Source organism: Diabrotica undecimpunctata, chromosome 9, assembly GCF_040954645.1.
Source record: "Diabrotica undecimpunctata isolate CICGRU chromosome 9, icDiaUnde3, whole genome shotgun sequence".
Taxonomy (NCBI): Eukaryota; Metazoa; Arthropoda; class Insecta; order Coleoptera; family Chrysomelidae; genus Diabrotica; species Diabrotica undecimpunctata.
Window position 1 is genome coordinate 118,225,164 of NC_092811.1, and position 21,656 is coordinate 118,246,819.

The following is a 21,656-nucleotide window of genomic DNA, read 5'->3' on the forward strand; positions in this document are numbered from 1 at the left end:
ACTTTGGCAGACATAGCTACAAGCAGTTTATTAGAGAAAAGCCAATTGGATTTGGATACAAAATGTGGTGTGGGTCAACACAAAAAATGGGTATTTAGTTAACTTTGATTTATACCAAGGAAAAAATCCAAAATCAAATAATGACTATGAAAAACTATTTGTAAAAGCTGCTAGATACAATATTTATACGAATAATTTGTTTTCTGGAACGGATTTATTTTCATTTTTAAAATTTCGTGGTTATAACGCCATAGGAACCATTCGCGAAAACCGAGTTCCCAGAGGATGTCCGTTAACTTCTAAAAATGAGTTTATGAAAAAAGATCGAGGTTATTTTGAAACAGCTGTTGAACGAAATGGTGGACAATTATGTCCAGTTGATGGATAATGCAGTAGTAACAATGATTTCGTCATCCTGTGGCACTCAAGAAGTAGGTCAGCTAAGAAGATTTTCTAAGAAACTCAAACGAAACATACTTGTTTCTAGACCAAAATTGATCGCCAAGTATAACACATTTATGGGAGGAACTGATCAAATGTATCAGAATGTAAGTTGCTACCGGATCAGTATTCGTGGTAAAAGATGGTATTGGCCAATTTTTACATGGATGCTCGATGTTGCATTACAAAATAGTTGGATATGGTATAATAAAACTGGCAGAGAAAATGTATCGCAATTAAATTTTAAAAGAGAGATTGTAAGCACATATTTAGCGAAGTATAGTGTACTTTGCAAAGGAAGCGGAAGACCGTCTGCTTCCTTGACAGCATCTGTCGATAGCCGAGTATCGGATGACATTCGTTTTGACACCATCAATCATTTCATACAGTACATTCCAGATGGGAAAAAGAGAAGATGTGCGTCTAAAACATGCAAATCTATCGTTAGAACAATGTGTTTAAAATGTGATATTGAACTATACACTTCTTGTTTTATACTGTTTCACTCTCGATAGTGTAAATTTTTATAAGTAATCACACCGAATTACATTTTTTTATGAATAAATCTGTATTTTTGTTTTATTGCCTACTTTACTGTATCCCAAATGCTTTAATTTTTGGTTTATTATTTTCAATAAAAACTAGGTAGTGTAAGTGCTAGCGTGCGTGGCTTTGACGCAAAACTTAATATCTCAGAAAAAATATTTTATGAAGTTTTTTATTATTTAAACACAGTCCATTAATAATATTGCAAAAAATAATACAAAATTAATCATTTATTAATCTTGGCACTAATGGGTTAAACAATATTTTTTTTACTTTCAAATAAATTGCTAAAAATCAATAAAATGCACCAATCCCTAAATGTATTAATTATATTTTAACAGTTTATAAATAATAATTGGTTTTTTTCGACTTACCCCAATAATTCCAAGTCCTATAAACGGAATCAACTCGAAAAATATCCAAGGCTTGTTGTATTCCACGTAAAATAGGACGGAATGCTCGTTTCCGAAAGGATTAATCGATCTCAGAATGAAAGCTGCTATCAACGCGCAGAAAAACGATCTCCAAAGCGTCTTCAAGGGAAAATAGTAGCTCACCTAAAAAAAATCAATATTATCGTTCCCGAAAACAGAAAACAACTACTGCTTTGATACCAAAAACAAATAAATTGTTATTTGTTAGTTAATGAACGAAAAAAATTTCTTTTTATAACAAAATGTCAGAACAAAAGCAATAAGACTACAAGAAATAAGTCAAAAGCATTCCTAGGATATATCAAGAGAACCAGTGATATATGGAAGTGTCCTAGGTAAATATAATATCACAACTGGGTACACACTACTACAAATAAGAGGATTAACGCTAAGAAATGCAAAGCACATTTTTCCTTGAGAAAATTCAGACATCTACAGCACATCCTGTGGAACTTGTTACCAAAAATACATAGGACAAACCAACCGACGAATCTTTGCCCGATTAGAAGAACACAAACTAAGTCTAAGGAATAAGCAAATCTCGTCAGCCTTAGCCACAAATGAACATACCACGAGACACAAAATCGCATCCATCTTACACTACAAGATCTTCTTTATGTGAGTTTTCTGATCTCCCTGACGTTGCTTGTTTTCTACCAACACCTCTTCATCCTTCTATCTTGCTCTTTATTACTAGCTGTAAAATACGATACTGGTTACCTCGAAGAATGTGACCTACAGCGTCTTTCAGACATCTGATGCAGTGTACGAAGGGTATGACCATGCAAACTGAATGAGAATTTTCTTGACAATGTTGATTGCAGCCGTTAAGTCAGTTTTTAAAAAATAGGGTTAGATTTCAAAGTGGAAGTTTTAGATATAACTGTAGAAGAAAAGTGACGACGTAAGTAATTATATTCATTGGAATTAATATGTATAATATTCTGTACTTTTGTTGCTATTTTTGCCATAAAATATGTCTTGCACTATTACGGTTGGAAAATACCTTTCATTGTTGGCAATGTTTTGCTCTCTTTTATTTGGGACATTTTTTTCATTACAGAATAATGGAAAATTGGCTGAAATCTGGGTCTTTGAAAAGGAAATGTAGTGAAGTCACTGAAAAATCTGAATCAACTGATTCAGTGACAACTGGCAGAGATGGAGAAGATGCAAATGTCTACGAGACCCATTCGAGTCCACCCCATCCAAATTGTTCTTGGAACAACTTGGATGGGGTGGCTCAATTTGTGGAAAGGAGGTTCCTTACCAAAAATAAATTCGTGGAAAAAAAATTATCATAGCTATCTCACGTTACATGGCTTTATTCAAGTTGACAACGAACAGGCACCAGAAGGTTAAGCGTTAATTGTCACAAAATTCTTGCTAATGGGTGCTTGGTTCCATCTAAATTAAAAAGACATTTGGAAAGTAATCATCCTGGTTTAGCCGATAAGGCCGAAGAGACCTCCAAACGTCGTGCTTCATCTCTTCAGGCAGGGTCATGCATGACGGAAAGAGTCTGCAAAAATGAAAACGAAAACGCCACTGAAGCATCATTTATTGTTGGTTTGCACATCGCAAAAGCTGGAAAACCCCATACCATTGCCGAGGAACTCATTAAACCTTGCGTGAAGGATGTCGTACAATGCATGTTAGGTCCAGATATGACCTAGAAGATTGATAATGTGCAGATGTCAAACAGCACTATAAGCTAGAGAATTCACACTATTTCAAACTTTGTAGAGAGAGCTTATAAATGGATTAAAAACTTGTGAATTTTCAGTTTACAGCTGCTGTTCTGCTTGTGTTTCTGCTTGTGTTTCCTTTCTAGATGAAAATAGAAGAACTCCTTATGTGTGAAGAGCTTAAAAGTTATGCCACTGGTAAAGAAATTTTCAAGGCTATCCACGAGTATATAAGAAAAAATGATATAGAGTGGAGTAAATGTGTGGATATTTGCAGTGATGGAACGGCTGCAATGGTTGGTAAAATTAGAGGGGCGGTGTCTAGAATGAAGGTAGTAGCAGAAAATGCCTCCAGCAGTCATTGTATCTTACATCGCCATTCTTTGGCAACTAAAAAGATGCCGCAAGATTTGAAAGACGTATCGGATGGTTCTGTGAAAATAATTAATCATATGAAGAGCCGTCTGCTTCAAGCACGCCTTTTAATGCTCTTCTTCTTCTTCGTCTAGCCATTCACATCCACATCTGAACATAAGCCTCTTCAAGTCTTCCTTTCCATTGTTTTTTATTGTACGCTACTTGTAGCCAATTTTTCCCGGCAGTCCTTTTCAGATCATCTGTCCATCTCATAGGAGGTGTGCCTCTGAGTCTTTTGTGTTGGTATGGTCTCCAGGTTAAAATTGATCTGTGCCATTTGTTTAGATCGCTCCTAGCTACATGTCCAGCGTATTCCCATTTCAACTTTAATGATTTTTGCACCACATCGGTGACTTTGGTTTTCTGTCTTATCCATGTGTTTGTTTTCTTGTCCTTAAGTGATATACCTAGAATGGCTCTTTCCATCGCGTGTTGAGTGACTCTAAGTATATTCATATTCTTTTTTGTGATTGTCCATGTTTGTGCCGCATAAGTTAATATCGGAATAATGAATGCATCAAAAACTTTAGATCTAAGATGTAATTGAATTTGTTGATTTCTGAGTATATAGTTCAGTTTACCGAATGCTGCCCAAGCTAACTTTCTTCTTCTTTTTATTTCTTCAGTTTGAATTTCCCTATTTAGTATTATTTTTTGTCCTAAGTATATATATTCTTCAACTTTTTCTATAACTTTATCGTTTATTATTGTCACGGTGTCTTCGGAGTGCATGACTTTTGTTTTGTTTAAATTCATTTTCAGTCCTATTTTAGAAGATTCGGTATGTAGTTCTAAAAGCATGGTTTACATTTCTTGTAGGTCAGTAGCTATCAGGATTCTGTCATCTGCAAATCGTAGATTACTGAGGTAGCGGCCATTGAATGCTCACCGATGAAGATATGGGTTTGGATCACTTCAATATTTTGCTCCACAGAGGTCCGGTGTCTATAGACTGGATCAATTTTAGGGAGACTATTTGAACTTAAAGGTCCACTGATTATCACATTTACAGAGGAGTCTTTCATCCAAGAATTAAAAGATGTCAATTGGAATACCTTTCAGACATCTTCGAAATAATAAATAAAACCAGCACCTCGCTTTAAGGCAAAGGAGGAGCACAATTAGATAAAAGCAAAGCCTTGCGTAAAAAAATTACATTTTTCAAAGCATGCGTTGAAAAGAGGAACCTCACAAATTTCTATCCATTACAGAAATTTGTTATAACAAATGAAATCAATCATCAAACGAACTTATTTGAAATTGTTATTGCTCATTTGCAAGGTTTGAAAGAAAGTATTGAGAAAGAAATAAACTATTTTCTTGACATTAACTCAGATGACTTGTATAGCTGGATGTTTTCGTGCGACCCAAAAAATAAACCTGTCGGAATGACAAATGAAGTTTTTCAAAATCTACTTGAGATCAGCGAAGATCGCATTTTAAAACTCAAATACCGTGAAGGAAGCCAAGAAGAGTTCTGGATGCAGGTGTATTCAGAAAATAATGTTGTTGGCAAGGTTGCAGTGAAAAAACTTGTGTGTTTCACATCGACTTATCTCCGTGAGTCTTACGCGTATGCTTACGTTAAAAACAAGTCCAGAAGCAACAGAAGCAAACTTTAAGCATCAAGGGATTTGAGGGTCAAACTTACAAAGATTCCCATAATTATAAAAGATATAATGAAAACATCATCAAAACAGTTTCATTGTTGGTGTGCCTATATAAATATAAATATTTTTAGCCATACAAGGGTGCCGCAACTAAAAAAGTTTGAGAAGCACTGTAATAACGTGTCCCATAATGATCTGATTGGTGTTAAAATCTATAGCGTTGCAATAACTTTGAAAATTGCGATTATTGGCACATTGAAGCAGTCTTATATCTGCCCAATTTTTAAATGAGGTAATAAACAAGACAAAAATTATCGAAGCGTGTGTAAACAATCCTCTATTCCAAAACTTTTCGATAGACTATTGTACGATCAATTAAAATTTTATTGTTGAGAGCGCCTAATACACAATCAACATGAATTTTCTCAGAATAAATCAACGGTAACAAATTTAGTACTCTTTGAACAAAAAATATTAAACGCGTAGGAGAATAAAAGTCAGATGGATAATATTTACACTGACTTCTCCAAGGCATTTGACAGAGTAGCTCATAACATTCTATTATAAATATTAAATGCCTTTGGCTTCAGTCATCAATTCTTACAATGGTTTAGCAACTTTTTAAGAGACCGCACACGACAAGTGAGAATAGGTTGTTATAATTCAGATATAATTCATGTGACATCAGGAGTAGCCCAAGGAGCTCACGGTTCATATTTAATATTTAATATGTTTGTAAACGATTTATCAGAATGTTTTAAAACCTGCGATTTCCTGACGTTTGCAGATGATTTGAAATTATTTAAATCCGAAGATTCAAATGATGATATAACTTTTTTTCTTCAAGAAGATTTGGACCAGTTAAGTATTTAAGTCACATTTGATGAACAGTTTTGTACAACATATAAATAATGTAACAGTAAATCCATTAAAATCTTTAGGCTTTATCATTCGCAACTATCTGAGACTATCTGTTTTTGCTTTAAGAACAGTTTATTATGCTTTGGTCGTATCTAGAGTGGAATATGCATCTATTGTATGGTCTCCACAATACCAAGTTCATTCTACTACATTGGAACTGGAGAGATTGATTTTTACACTGTATGTTAACATATTTTTCCGTCGACCGTCTATTTATGATCAATTTTAACACCCTCAAAATCATTGATTAATGACCCCTATTAATGAATGATTTTCTATTAATGAACGATTTTATTATAGGCAACACAACATACACTGCTTGCATAAATTAATTAAGCGCTCTGTGATTGGCAGTGACCTGTGGTGTAGGCAACCAAACATATACCTATTTATATTACTACTAAAAAATTAATTTAAAATGAAGTAGTCGCTGTTAGTACTATCTGTCATTGTATGTCATTATTTACTTTATTGTTTAAAATTCTGTGTATTCGAAAAATCAAAGGATGGATATTGACGAAGAGTTTAATTTAACTGCACCAGAATTTAACTTCTTCTATCACACAATTTACAGATGTCCAAGAAGACTTAAATATAAATTTGTCAAAATGCTATACAGCAGATAATCATTTATCAATATCTTCCTTTAATTTCTAAGGAAATAATAAAACTACCACTAAGGAAACTTTGAATAAAGTCAATGAAAGCTGAAAAAATTGTTGTTTATTGTTAGTAAATAAATATTTAAACTAAGATATCTTTATTTCTGAAAAGTACGGTCGACGGAAAAGTTTTGTAACGAACTCGTGAATTAAAATGGCGATTAACAATCTCGAACATTAACGCGCTCGCTTCGCTCACGCGTTAAAATATCTCAATTGTTAATAGCCCTTATTAATACACTTGTTGGTTAAATAACTATTTTTGTAATTTGGGTCATCTTGTATATTAATAAATTAAATAATAAACAAATAAAATATATATTTAAATATAGATAGTATTTACCTCTTCCAAACTGAACAAGACTCCTCCAATTGGAGCACCAAAGGCTACGGACACACCGGCCGCCGCAGAAGCTGACAAGATTTCTCTCTTCTTCGCTTCATTCCTTCCATACTTTGGAAAAAGATACGAGAGAATGTTACCTACAATGGTACAACCTTAGCCACTACATAAAAACAGACGGGAATCCTTCATAATTCCGTCTCAATATAAATTCATAAAGAAAATGAAGCACGTATTGAGTACTTACCAATTGCGCATGCTATGTGCACCATGGGTCCCTCTTTTCCTAAACTGAGACCAGCAGATACTGACAGTATCAAACCGACGCATTTAATGATAAGAGTCCATTTTCCAAGGTAGCCTCTTATGATAAATCCACTTAGAATAGTTTTTATCTAAAACAGAAAAGGATGCATTAAGATTTGGTTCGAGCATACAAAAAAATAATTCGAGTATTTAAAATATTTTTATTGTAAATGCAACATATTTTCTCCCTATATACTAATTCATATATTCATTCATTCAAAGAAACTATGAAATAGGAGATTACAGAAAACATTTAATTGTCTTCAGTCTGCAATAAAAGCATGCATTTGTTGCCTGCGATGATTCTAGATTTAATTCATTCTTGCATGCGTTATTATTACTCCCAAATATTTAAATTGTGTGACTGTTAAAATTGAAGTCTCCCACTGATATATTTTGCCAATTATATCTCGTCTCTTGTGACACACACGTATCTGCTTCAATTGTGACTACCTTAATTCTCGAACAGACAGACACAAAACTTAAGGTATCTAACTTTATTTTTTATTTTTATTTCAATCGATAACTGACATCCAACAAAGCTCCTAAAAACTATGCCTATTCCAATCTCCTAGAGGTTTGAGATCACTCTAGTAAGACTTGTTCTGTTTTATACTGTAGCATTTTTTGTTGCGTTCGGTATAAAGTTTTGATTCACGTATTTTAAATCCTATTCTGTATAAGGTTTTCATTCGGGTTCTTCCACTTATATATTCGAACATTAGTTTGTTTCATAAACTTTCGAATAACATCTGCAAGCAAGCAAGGTAGCGAGGTGTATTAACTCGAGTAAAACACAAGTTACTCCACTCCGCTCCTAGGCTCCAGACCATCCCTTTCCCCCTATAGCACTCTAATGCGCGATAGGGAAACAACTATCAGCCTAATGCTCTTAATGTGTGAGTCCTGGGTAATAGAACGTTTTTTGTTTTTTTGTTGGCTTTCGTGGGGTTTTTATTAGTTTTTTGTTAATTTTTTTTTTGTAGGATATGTATATAAATGGTCATGTTGTTCCGTTGGTCCTTGCCCCCTGTGGCCCACAGAGTGCAGCGATTTGCAGTGTTTGTCGACTAATTAGAGCTACGAACTATCCTCTGTTGGTTGGTTTATTTTTCTCTCTGGAGTTTTTGTTTTCTCTCTGGTGATTCGAATAACATCTCAAATCTTCAACCTTATAACCTGTCAGCCATCGCATTACTGTTGCCTTAGTCATATTTTCACATTATAGTTGTGATTTGGTTGTTTTTTAGAGATTTTAATGTTCTACCGATTAACGAATAGTTTTTCTACTTCATCATCATATTTCAATTATACTCGGAGAGTTGGCAAACTCCCAAACTCCAAACTTTAAAAGTTCAGATGTACAAATATTTTATTTCGAGTAAGCACTTATGGTTCCCGGTTAGTAATCCAATTACATCGGCATATTGCCGTATAATTTAATACTTTCAAGTATGTTTTCTTCAATGTAAACCCAACCACTGTTTGGGTTTGCGGTTAGTTACGCCAGTACTCCAAAAGCTCACTGAAAATGGACTGATTAGTTCGAAAACGTTCTGAACTTTATTGTAATCGGTTTGGATTTTTTAATTTAATTTTTTAATTAAATATACCACTTACAACGGAAGTTTTTTACTTCGATATTCGAGTTTATTATTAATTTGTTGTTGAATATCTATGGATTGTTAAATTACTTACCTCTGGAATACCAGAGCCGCATGCGTAAGGTGCGAACATGCGCACTAAGGAAGCTGATAAAGAAGCAAATAGGAGGGCCCATAGTATATAAAATAAATAAGAAATGATATAAGCTCCTGCTCCGTCTCTGCTTTGACCCAATATTTCCGACCATGTCTGCCACTAAAATAAACAAGACATAAAAATATTATAATTAAATATATACTAATGTTATTGTTAATTAAATAAAATAACAATTCTAAGCCTTACATACTTGTACACTCTAATAGCACGATTACCGAATCTACGGAGATATGACCATATATATTGTCAAATAGTGTTACAAATGTCAAATGTGTTGATTTTCCTTTGTTAAACTGTGATAAGTACCATGCAGCACTTTCTGTATTGATTGTGATAAAACTGAGTTCCTTGAATACGATTATTATTGTTATTATTTTAATAGGGTTAATTATATTTTAATAAACCAATTTTTGTACCTTAACCATTCTTATCAATTAATGTTGTTAAGTGTTCTGTCATTGCTGCTCCACAATATTTCAGTAATTCGTTTGGTATCCCGTCTTTACCTGCTGCTTTTCTGTTCTTCAGGTTTTCAAGTACTTTCCGAACTTCCTGTACATTTATATTAAGTTCTTTATTTGTAGTAAAATTGATTTGTTTCTATTATTATATACATTTCTACAATTTATAATAAAATGGAGAATTGTAGTTAACAAACATTCATTGCTTTTTAAAATATTGTTCGACAACGCAAAGAACTTGTTTTTTCTGTCACGATATCATTATTTTTCGTTGACGGAACACTTTGACAATAAAAATTGCCGCAAATTAGAATCTTGCGTGATTTGAAGACATTTTCATTTTCAAATACATGAAAAAGTTATTTATTTCAAATACTGAACACAGCACAATCTTATAAATGAGGTAAAACAACATGAAAGGCGTATAAGAATAAAGAAATACGCCATGCTGCACACTGTAATAGTGAAATACACCATTTTCATCACTTTCATTCATAAATTTAATGACTACCATCTTATTTTCGAAAATAGATAAAAAAATCAGGAGATATTTGTCCCTCTACACGCATATTTTTTCTTATTATTTCTTATTATTATTTTCTTTTATATTTAGTTTAAGTAATGTGCATGTCTTTACATTACGTACCTAATACGTCTAGACACCGCCCTTATATTCTTAACGAAATACTTTCGAAATATATTCGGCTTGTGCACAGCAACAGGCAGTATTCGTATAGCCACCGCCAAGATTAATACACAATTTTGTATCATGGTACAATGAATACAAGGTATGATATTGCGCATGGCATTTGACAGCTGACCCAGGAGTGTAACGTAGTCAAGACCGCTCGAACCCATTATTACAGCTATACAACTACATTCAAATGTTGCGTGAAGAAGCGGTCTTGACTACGTCATGCGCGACGCGAACCAATTTTGGAACATTATGTATCATACCTTGTGTTCATTGTACCATGATTTTGTATAGCCCGACACCTCAGTACGATTCGACGCGGTCCAACCACGACATTAAACAATCCAGCGCGCTGGAGAGAGGAAATAAATATAATAATTTACACACATACACTATCCTAATAATTGATGAATTTGCATTTAGCTTATTTCGTCACAAAATGTTCAACCAACACCTATTAAATAAATAAATATCTGTCTTGTGTAAAACTCTTATAGTTAATTAAAGACATTTGTACACTGTTATTTTATTTGAGTTTGTACAATTTATCAGCATTATTAATTAAAACCAGAAAAGAATAAATTTATTGCTATCAAACAGTAGAACAATTCGTGGATTTGAATACAACGCCCTCTAGTAAATGCATTAAATATTACAGTTTAATATTAATTATGTTCTACAAAGCTCCAATAAATACCAACTCCAAAGAGCCCTTACACACTCAATTCGGTACAAATTGTATAAGTTGCATTAGTTCGGCAAGATTCAGTAGGGCTCTCTAACGTTATTATTTACAATAAAGAACACATTTTGGGCAGCTTGGTATATCATCAATTAAGCTTTTAAGATGAGTATACACAATCATTAAAATTTCGCCTATTCTGACTAAAATTTAAAAAAAAAAACAGCGATTTTTGGCAAACTCGTTAAAAATGACATTTACCAAAAAGGCCTAAGACGTAATTCTACGACACATCGAGCGTTTCAACCAACTCCGACTTACCTGGGAACAATTCTCGGCTTCGAAACTAGTCTCGTTTGACGACCAACAGCATTGGACTTGGTTCAACCAGAAGGCCTGAGGACATATGCCGAATTTTAAATCGGTCATCCAACTGGCTCCGATGTCTATAACGCCAGCGACTGCTCCGGTGAATAAACCTACTAGTAATACACACAGCCAACCCGACCACGCGTCGTGAGCGCCCTCTAAGAGATTCCATAGTGAGTCTTGTTTCTTTTTAACTATATACCTAAAAATAAAATGCGTACAGTATTAACTGATATCTTAAAAGAATACGAGCTGAAGCTGCGGATGAAGAGTCAAATTAAAAAATAACCAATTAGTTCAGGAAAGTTCATAGGCGCATATAGAAGGATCTTTCACTGTCATTTTTTAGGGTTGGCAAAGGTTATACACAAAACAATGAGAAGTTGATCATGATTAGTTCCTTATTTGTACCACTAGGGAGCGGTCATGTCAGCGTTATTACTGCTTCTAAAATAAGAAAGAGTGGGGCAACAAATGCAACTTAAGATATTTTTATATGTAGATGCCGCGTGGTCGCATTCAATTTTTGAGTTTTATAAAATTTTTTGAAGAAAATAATATATTAACTTTTAATAAATGAATCTGTTTAGAAAAAATATGATTCAAATTTTTAATTTAAATATGTACAATACTACAAATAATATAATTAAAACTATCTTCTTATAAACTATAAATAAAATTAATTAAGTCGATAAGTCGATCACCAGGAGAAAAAGCTCAAAAAATTGTAAGGTGTTTCGATCAAAAAACAATTTTTAGCACATACACCAAAGAATTATTTCTCAATTTTTCAATTTTTTAATGCTTGTATTTGACTGCTTTATATTTTAAGTTATATACACAGAATTGCTTTTTTGTCACTAATATTTTAAAAAGTTATTATTTTTTCTTTTACTAATATTACTAATACCCTTTTGTCAGAAATATGTGACAGTATTAATAAAAAAACAAAAAAAAAACATAAAAACTAACAACAAAACAAAAATTATAGTCTAAGAATTTATCTTTATGGCAAATAATCCATTTTGAAAGCGATATTTCTCTTGCATGTATACTGTATATACGTAATTGCCAATAAGTTTCTTTCTTTAATATTTCTGCACATATTTAATCAGTTTAATTTATGATTATATTGAACAAAAACACTTTATATAGAAAGTCCTTCTCTCCGTTGTCAAATAGCTCCGTTCGAGTTCCTTTCCCACTTCCCCCTAACTATATATTTCATGATAAGTATAATAACCGTAACCAAATCGTCCATTTGAACTGTCCTTCTATATGCGTCTACATTCTTTGCTATATGTTTTCTGCAAAGATTTCGTCATTGTTAGTACCATTGTAAGATACCTATGCCATCAGAATTGTATATTTTAAAAAATTGCAAAGCTTGAAAATAGCGTACTATAGAAGTAAAATTAATTGGTTGAATCGAAAAACAACAAAATTTGGCAAAATCATTAATTATTGTTTATAAGTCTCGCTAAAACCAACTGATAATTGTGTCATTGCGACAAAAGATGTGTCTTGTGATGATTAATAAAAGCTTAAAATTACATATCGATCCATCAATTAGTTTGAAAGTTATTCTAATTGTTTATCTTTTTTGAGTTTTCTTTTTCCTACTCACCTATGTCTCATACGATCTCTTGCAATATCCCGTTGCCAATCGATTGTGTGAAAATCTTCATACTGTCCAATTCCGGGAATATCAGCTGATTCTAAAAATATTTCGAGTACAATTAGGGGTGAAACAAACAAATAATTGATAGTAAAAGGTTTGGAAAAAGTATTAATAAGTACTTCCGTAAATATTTGTTTTATTATTCTTAATATTTTTAAAATACGAGCCCCTTCCAATATCAGTTGGCAGTTTAAGTCTATTATAGTATTTATAAAGTCAGTTGAAACACCCAAAAAACTGGTAGCCGACAAACATTAAAAGAATAATATCATATTACCAAACATGAGCGCATCATTTATTTTTATATTCAAATATAGATTAATGAAGAATAGAATAAGGACAATTTTAATTTACTTAAAACTGTCGTAATTTACATAAGTGTATAAAAAAGTTTTTAACATGTCATATTTAGCAACAAAAATAATTTATATATAATGGCAATAGGCCATATTGACAGTATAATGATTTAAAACAGATATTACACTTCGTAAAAATAATTAACATTTTAGCTGTACAGCACTGGCATGATTCAACAGCGTTTCTTATCTGTACACCATCGCCAGCGGCTGGAAGCGAACCTCTAAATAGCCTGTTAAATATTGGTGATTTTGAATAACATATCAATGTCCAATATTTATTTGATGGGATGTATCTTTCATTCTCTCTTTCTCTATCTCTTTCCTACGAAGTACGGGGATTGTTCAAATACGTTTGAAACATTGACGCGTGTTATTTATACTTTATCTTGATTACCGGTAAATGTAATATTGAACTGCCCTTATAAATCTCGTCGGAGTGAAATGTTTCAACTGACTTTATAAATACTATACCATAAACAAATTATACTCTGCATATTTTTATAAGTTCAAATATTTATTAATATGGCATTTTTATTAATATTTATTAAAAACATTACCCTTATGGTTTTCTATTTATTTTAAACAATAAAAAAAAATTTCACTAAACCCTGGCTATGCATACACTTATGTCAACATACGTTGATTTTTTCATAACTACGTTAAATCTAGAGGTAGCTATGGAAAAATGACATCAAAACAATAATATTGTCAGTTAATGTCAAATGTACTTTGTAGTAAAGCTTTTTGCCGTGTATTGATTGTCGAGGTAAAGTTATCGATGAGAAAATTTGTTCAATCATTATTAGATTTTTTAATTCTAGTAAATCCAATTCGGAAATCGCGAATATGTTGCAATTGTCGCGCTATAGTGTAAGAAATATAGTCAGAAGATACAAAACTACAGCTTCAGTCGTCACAAAACCTAGAAATGTACGAAAAAGTAAAATACCCGAAGCAGATCGAAGGGCATTAAGAGGTATTATAGTGAAAAATCGACAAATTATATGAAGTTAAGCGTTTTATGAAGTGACGTTATTCGAAGACACGTTTCTAGATCAAGATGTCACCGAGAGTCCCACAAATTAGGATTTGGTACTTACTTTTGGTACAAAGTAAGTTTTATAGTTGAAAAAATTAGTACGAATTGTTTTTTATAAATTTCATTTTATTTTAGGCTAAGGAAAAGCCACTTTCAACGTTACAACAAAAGAAAAATAGACTAAGATGGTCAAAAGAGCATAAAGAAGATTGGAATCAGTCACAATGGGATTCAATACAATGGAGTGATGAGTCCATATTTGAAGTGTGCGGTTAGAGATAGTAGGAGTCACGTCATTCGCAGGAAAAATTAAGCTTTCCTTTCGAAAGCGCGAAATGAAAAAAATCTTTGAGAAAACATCCTGCCAGGTCCGTTAATGAATTGAAGGAAAAATTGCAAGAAATATGGGATTCGTTTACATTAAAATTTGGTCAGAACTTGGTAAAACTAGGCCTCGAAGAATTGTGGATGTCATTAAAAATAAAGGGAATGTAACTCAGTGGTGAACTTTCACATTTTTTTTTGTTAATATTACAATATTCTATGTGTTTTTTTAAATTTATTATTATTCTGTTTAATAAATAGTTTTCATTACCTTATAAAATATTTTCTATAATTAGGAAATTCAACAATGTTGTTCGATGCATCAAAACTTCTTAAATTTACGCTGCAATTTTATTTTTGTTTTCTAAAATTTAATATTCTTATCAATCTAACGTTGGACCAACTGATATAGGAGGGGGCTCGTAATTATGACCTTATTTAATCTCTAATTTCATATCTTTAAATTTTTCACGTTAAAATTGACTATATTACCCTATATATTGACTATATATTGTCTACAATTGCCTACACGTCTATGTTAAAATCCTTAATTATCCCGAAATGCTCGAGATAAGTGGTTTTAAAGGATTAACATATTGAGACATATAATTTATTGCATATCGCAAGAGGGGTGCGAACAAACTTTTGTAAATTTCACACGATTAGCCTGTTTAAGTAGAATCGCACCACCGCGAGAGGGCAGAAGTAAACACAACTTTGTGGTGAAAGCACCTACAATTAAGTAAAAGTCGAATTTATTTCTTCCCGCCGCGACATAGAAGACCTGATTACTGCGCGACTCACACGGCGAGTTTCTATTACAACATTCAAAAACGCATTTCTTTTAAACTAGTAATAATTTATGATTTATGCCAATTATTATTCTTATTCACAATCATATATTTCATTTCATTATTTATAACTTTAATTAATTAATCAGCTATTTCTATCTTTCCTACATAACCACAAAGTATTCTACAACTTATTGTGAATAATATACAAGGCTGACATGTTTTCAACACGGATATCTGTGCATCTGTGAAAAAAACAAAGATAAATATGCCAAAACAAGCCAATTTCCACAAAATTAAGCTGTTTTCGAAACAGATTCGGGCGGCTTCTTCGTAAAAATTGGAAACATATCATTAGAACAACGTCAAACTGTCGATTCTGAATGGTATACCAGAAGTTTTTATGCCAAAACCGATAAAAATGAACAACCAAAGACGGATAATTCTAACCAAAATTAGAGTTCTGACAGTTCGGCCCAAACAAGTAAATTTTGAGTAGGTATGTAAAATGTGTAAGTCTTTCGTTATTCTACCCTGATTTGGCACCAATGATTTTTTTTTTACATCCATTTCCAATCTGTTTTCAATGATAAATCGTGACCTGAAAACCAGAGGGTTCTAAGTCACAAATCAGAAATGTTAGAGGAGATCAAATTTGAAGTTTAGAACATCCCCTATCATAGTATATTGAGGTTTACTTGAAATAAATGTTGCAAAATAAATCTTAGACATTTCTTTACATGACTCATTAACAATGTTAAGATAAAATTGATTTTTTCATTAAAAATTGAGCATATCAAAATAATGTAAAAACGTACTTAGAACCTTCTAGCACTATACATAGAACCTTCTGGTTCTGTATGAATAAAATAGTTATTAAAAAAAGTAATTACAAAAATATTATTTTAACCACACCAGTTTTCTTAAAACTTAATTGATAAACAAAACAAAACAAAGTACAATCTACTTTTCCTATAACTACTTTAGATTGCTGTTAAGATGTACTTAGAAAGTTGTGGCACTGCACATGCAAGCTTCTGGTTCTCAACGTATATAATTTTTTTCAAAAATTTAACAAAAAAGCAAATTTAACCTTAAGCTTATTCCCACTAGAAATGGTAAATTGGAAACCTTAACAATGCAATAAAAGGAATGAAAAGAATGAAAACACTTCTATTATAGTTAAGATTTTCGTTATATTTGCTAGCAGATAAATTAACCAAATCAAAAAATATTTACGTATTTTTCTCATTAATGAATACCAATTGTCACATGAATATTATAATCTGTAACAGTGACCCCAACACTGAACAAACAACGCGAAACTAGTTTTGAAATGTCAAACTACACTTACCATGTGATCCTGCGTATGCCACAGAGTCTGAAAATATAAAAAATATTTTATTTTTAAATGGAATAGATAGGCAATCGTTAAAACATAGCTAAACACTGTTTGTAGTGCTAATATGAGCTATAATCGCCTCATTATAGTCAGAAGTATCATTAGATATAACGAGTAATCGTGATATAAAGCGTTATTATTAATAATTACTGAAAATGGAATGGAGGTTAAATATTTTCATGAAAAACACGAAAAGATATTTGTATTAACTGAACTTCTTAACAAAAATTATTATACAGATATACAGTGTGAAGCATTTCTTCAGTCAAACTCTAATAACAGTTAATTCATATAGCCCAAGTCTCTTCTAAAAACTTCCATTCAGATCTATATTGCATTGTTGCAAACCAATTGGTACATATCCTCTTTATGTCGTCGGTCCATCTCGTGGGTGGTATTCCCGGGTTTTGTCTGCTCTTTTCAGAAGAAATGATTCCTGAAGGACAAAAAATAGCTGTTGTATGACGTTTATCTAAGAAGGGAAGAGTATCTATGAAAAGAAAACTTTTCGAAAGTGTATCATTACATCTCTCAATTGGAAACCCAAGAAGTCGATGTGCATTGATAATAAAATACAATCGTAAAACCGTTTGCGAAGACGGCGACATTCCTTTATATAAAAAAAACGTGTGTGGCAGTCCAGTGGGACTGCCGATGCCGGTGGAAGTTACACTTCTATACACGCATTCGCCGTTACAAATTTATTTGGGAGTCAATCTGCACAATGATTACATGTAATTCTATAGGTAAGATATAGCAGAAAGAGAAACAGAATTAATAACAACTTACTAACAATGAAGGATTAAATCAATATTTTGATGAAAATGTATATTTTTATTTTCATATACATATGTATGAAAGGAGTTGAATGCAAAATTTTTTTACACATACTCTGCAGTAAAATTCATTGTTTATTTTGTTATTAATATAATAATACAATACAAATTAAACTGCAATATTCATAAGTATTTAAAAATGACAATAATATACATAAAAAAAATACACTACAATACAGTGCAACATAATTCCATATAATAATACAATACAAATTAAAATGCAATATCCATAAGTATTTAAAAATGACAATAATGTAATAATATTAATAAAAAAGTCCTCCCCGACTGGGAATCGAACCCTGATCTCCCGCGTGACAGGCGGGGATACTGACTACTATACTACCGAGGACATGACACAAAGATATTTCAAAATTGACAGTTCTGGAACATACAGTGATTTATTGAGATTATTATTTTGAAATACAAAAGACTAATATACTTATGAACATTTAATAAATAATACAAAACATATCACATAAATAATAATATTAATAAATATTTTATTATATGTATAATATTATATGTATATATATCTTTATATAATATATATAATATTAAATTATATATACAAAAGGAACATTTTTATATTCGAGAGAGGAAGAGAGAGAAAATATATCTTCTGTCTCTCTCTTACTCATTATCTTACATATGTAATGATTTCCCAGATTCGCTCCCATACAAATTTCCAACGTGGAGCGCGCGTATAGAATTATAACTTCAAAAAACATATCTATCTATATATATATATATATATATATATATATATATATATATATATATATATATATATATATATATATATATATATATATATAATCCTAAACCTAAGGTGTCGGGTGTAATGTCTTTAGTTAGTTGAATGTACAATTTTTCTCCATTGCTTCTTATTCTTTGCTTGGTTTCTTCCTTGTTCTTTTCTGATTCTTCGTGTCTCTAGGATTGAGGTTACATTATCATCCCATGTCTTCATTGGCCTATTGGCCTGCCCCTTGGTCTCTTGGTTTGTCTTCTGGCTTCCCATACTTTTTTAACTGGTCTTTCTTGATTCATTCTAACCATGTGTCCATACCATCTCAGTTGGGCCTCTTCAATTTTCTTAATAAGTGGTTGGACCTTAAGATGTTCTCTGACTGCCTCATTTCCAATCCTGTCTAACCTGGTTATACCCATTATTCTTCTAAGAAACTTCATTTCTATACTCTGTATTTTCGATTTTAATTTATCAGTAAGCGTCCAACTTTCACTACCAAAAGTTAAAATCGGCACAAACACCGTCTTGTATATGGTCACTTTAGCTTTTTGGGATACTTCTTTTTTCGACAAAAACGTACTTTTAATTGCGTGGTACATCCGAGCAGCACTTTCTATTCTGGAACTTATTTCAGTTTCTTCAGTTCCTCTGTTCTCTATTTGTACTCCCAAGTATTTGTAAGTATCGACTTGTTCAAGTGTATTTCCGTTAAGTGTTATCTTCGTTTGTTTTCTATTTTTTCCACATACCATTACTTTTCTCTTCTCATTATTGATCCTCAAATTTTGTTTAATTAGTGCAGCGTTCCATACTTGTAAATTTCGATTGAGTGCTTCTTCATTTATCCCAAATATCGCTAGATCGTCTGCGTATGCACACTCTGAGATCCACACTGCTTCTAGATTTCTATGTTCGGCATATAATTTCAATGTTTCTGCTCTAGTTTCTTTAATTATGTCATCCAAGACAATGTTAAACAGTATGGGGCATAGGACTCCTCCTTGACGTAGACCCTCATTTACTATGAACTCTTCGGATTCCATATTATCGGTTCTGATTCTGTTCCTTGTATGTCTATATATACTCATAATGACTTGCTTGAGTTTGATTTTCACACCTTTCTTTTTTAAACATATGTCAATTACCTTCCTTGGAGTACTATCAAATGCCTTTTCTAAGTCTATAAAGGCTTGGTATAACTCAGTGCCTGAGTTCCATGCGTTTTGTATTAGTTTCTTGATAATAAAAATGTGATCTTGGATACTTCTGCCTAATAATAATAGTCTCCCGTTTTATACCGCTTCGCGGCTTTGGGAGTATAGCAGGGTAGTCTGCTATATCTAGGGCTACGGTTTACAAGGAAGGTAACATGGCCAGTGCTACGCTTCAACCGCCTATTATTACCCCTGGTTTTACCCAAGGTACTCATTTGATTCAGGCTGAGTCGACCTGGGGCCTATAGACATTTTTAAAAATGTCTAGTTGTTCTTGCCGGCGGTAGGATTCGAACTCCGGACCACCGGCATGCGAGGCAAACATCCTACCGCTTGCGCTACGCAGACCCTTCTGCCTTTTCTAAATTAACTCTGATTGTTCCATTTTAGAATCAACTTCTTGTAAAAGACGTTTTTCTAGTATTCTCTCATATACTTTGTATGGGATGCTCAGTAGTGTTATTCCTCTATAGTTACTACATTCGCGTCCATCTCCCTTTTTGAAAATGGGTAGAATAACTCCCACTTCCCAATCTTTTGGTATTTGGCTCTATTGACTCTCTATGACTCTCCATGCCCTATTACATACTTTTGTTAGCAGTTCAATGCTCTTGTCGCCCATGTTTTTAAGCATTTTTGCTGTGATTTTATCAAATCCAGCCGCCTTACCTTTCTTAAGCTGTTGTATGATTTCTTTTGTTTCTGCTATAGTTATTTCGTCTTGATTTTGGTTTTCTTGCTCTACCTCTTCTGGTTCTTCTGTGATAATGTCTACATCGTTTTGGATATTCAGTAGATACTCGAAATATTGCTTCCATCTATCTAGGATGTGGTCATTGTCGTGCAGTAAGTGTCCTTCTTTGTCCCTTATTTGCTTTGGTGTTTGTTGAGCCTTTTCGGTTCTTAAATTCTTCAGGGTTTTAAAAAATAACTTTTCTTTAGAGTGGTAGTCTTCTTCCATCTTATTTCCGAATTCTTCCCAACTTTTCCGTTTCGCTGCTAGTACCATATCTTTGACTTTGATTCTTTGCAGTTTGTATATTTGGAGTTGTCTGCGGTTCCGTTCCTTAAATAATTTTTCCAAGCTATCTTCTTGGACTTCACTTCTGCTTTTATTTCATTGTTCCACCAGTTTGTACACTTTTTGCTTCTGTTATTTCTTGGTATTCCGCATGCTTGTTTACCACCGTTTAGGAATGCTTCTTTCAGTATGTGAAAATTTTGGTCTAAATCACAGTCATGTTCAGCGTGCTCTGTTAGGTAGTTTTTAACGTAGTTTTCAAACTTGTTTGCTGTCTCCTTGTCCGCTAGCCTATGTGACCTGATTACTTCTATAGTAGGTGTATCACGAGCTTTACTTGTTTTCTTGGTCTCTTTCGTTATTGATTCTTGTCGCACTCCCAAGCTGGTCCTGGCTACAACTAGATAATGGTCACTATATATTTTAGTTCCTCGTTTTACTCTTACGTCTTTAATGCATTGCCTCGATGATCTATTTACTAACATATAGTCTATGATGGATCTTTCGCCTCTACTTTTGACTTCTCTTGTATATTTATGTACATCTTTGTGTTTAAAAAATGTGTTCAATATTATTAAATTATTTTCTCTGCATATATCAATAATACGTTCCCCATTGTCATTTTTTATTTCTTCTCCATATGGTCCTAATACATCTTGGGTATGTTCATCTCTTACACCCACTCGACCATTTAGATCCCCTAGTACTATAGTATTGCCTGCTAAACTGTCTATTATTTCGGAGGCCTTATCTCAGAATAGGTCTTTGCTAGCTGCTCTTTCGTCATCATTTATTCCATACATAACGATGATATTAACTAGTTTGTGTTCCGCAGTTACCAGTCTTATCTTTAGAATTCTTTCGGAAATGCATTCCCAATCTTGAATATTCTTTATTAGGTTA

The 21,656-nt window shown here is 32.8% G+C and overlaps 1 protein-coding gene across 3 annotated transcripts in view; it reads right to left on the minus strand.

Annotated features, from left to right (window-relative positions):
- The window catches only part of ClC-c (chloride channel protein 3), a 71,248-nt gene that overhangs the window by 18,582 nt on the left and 31,010 nt on the right, over positions 1 to 21,656 (minus strand). For all 3 annotated transcript variants that reach the window (XM_072544676.1, XM_072544677.1, XM_072544678.1), the window contains 7 exons: positions 16,884 to 16,910; positions 12,963 to 13,053; positions 11,288 to 11,537; positions 9,067 to 9,228; positions 7,310 to 7,457; positions 7,063 to 7,202; positions 1,362 to 1,544 (listed from right to left, as the gene is read on the minus strand). In XM_072544676.1, the coding sequence (XP_072400777.1) occupies positions 1,362 to 1,544; positions 7,063 to 7,202; positions 7,310 to 7,457; positions 9,067 to 9,228; positions 11,288 to 11,537; positions 12,963 to 13,053; positions 16,884 to 16,910 (1,001 nt within the window). The remainder of the gene's footprint in view (positions 1 to 1,361; positions 1,545 to 7,062; positions 7,203 to 7,309; positions 7,458 to 9,066; positions 9,229 to 11,287; positions 11,538 to 12,962; positions 13,054 to 16,883; positions 16,911 to 21,656) is intronic.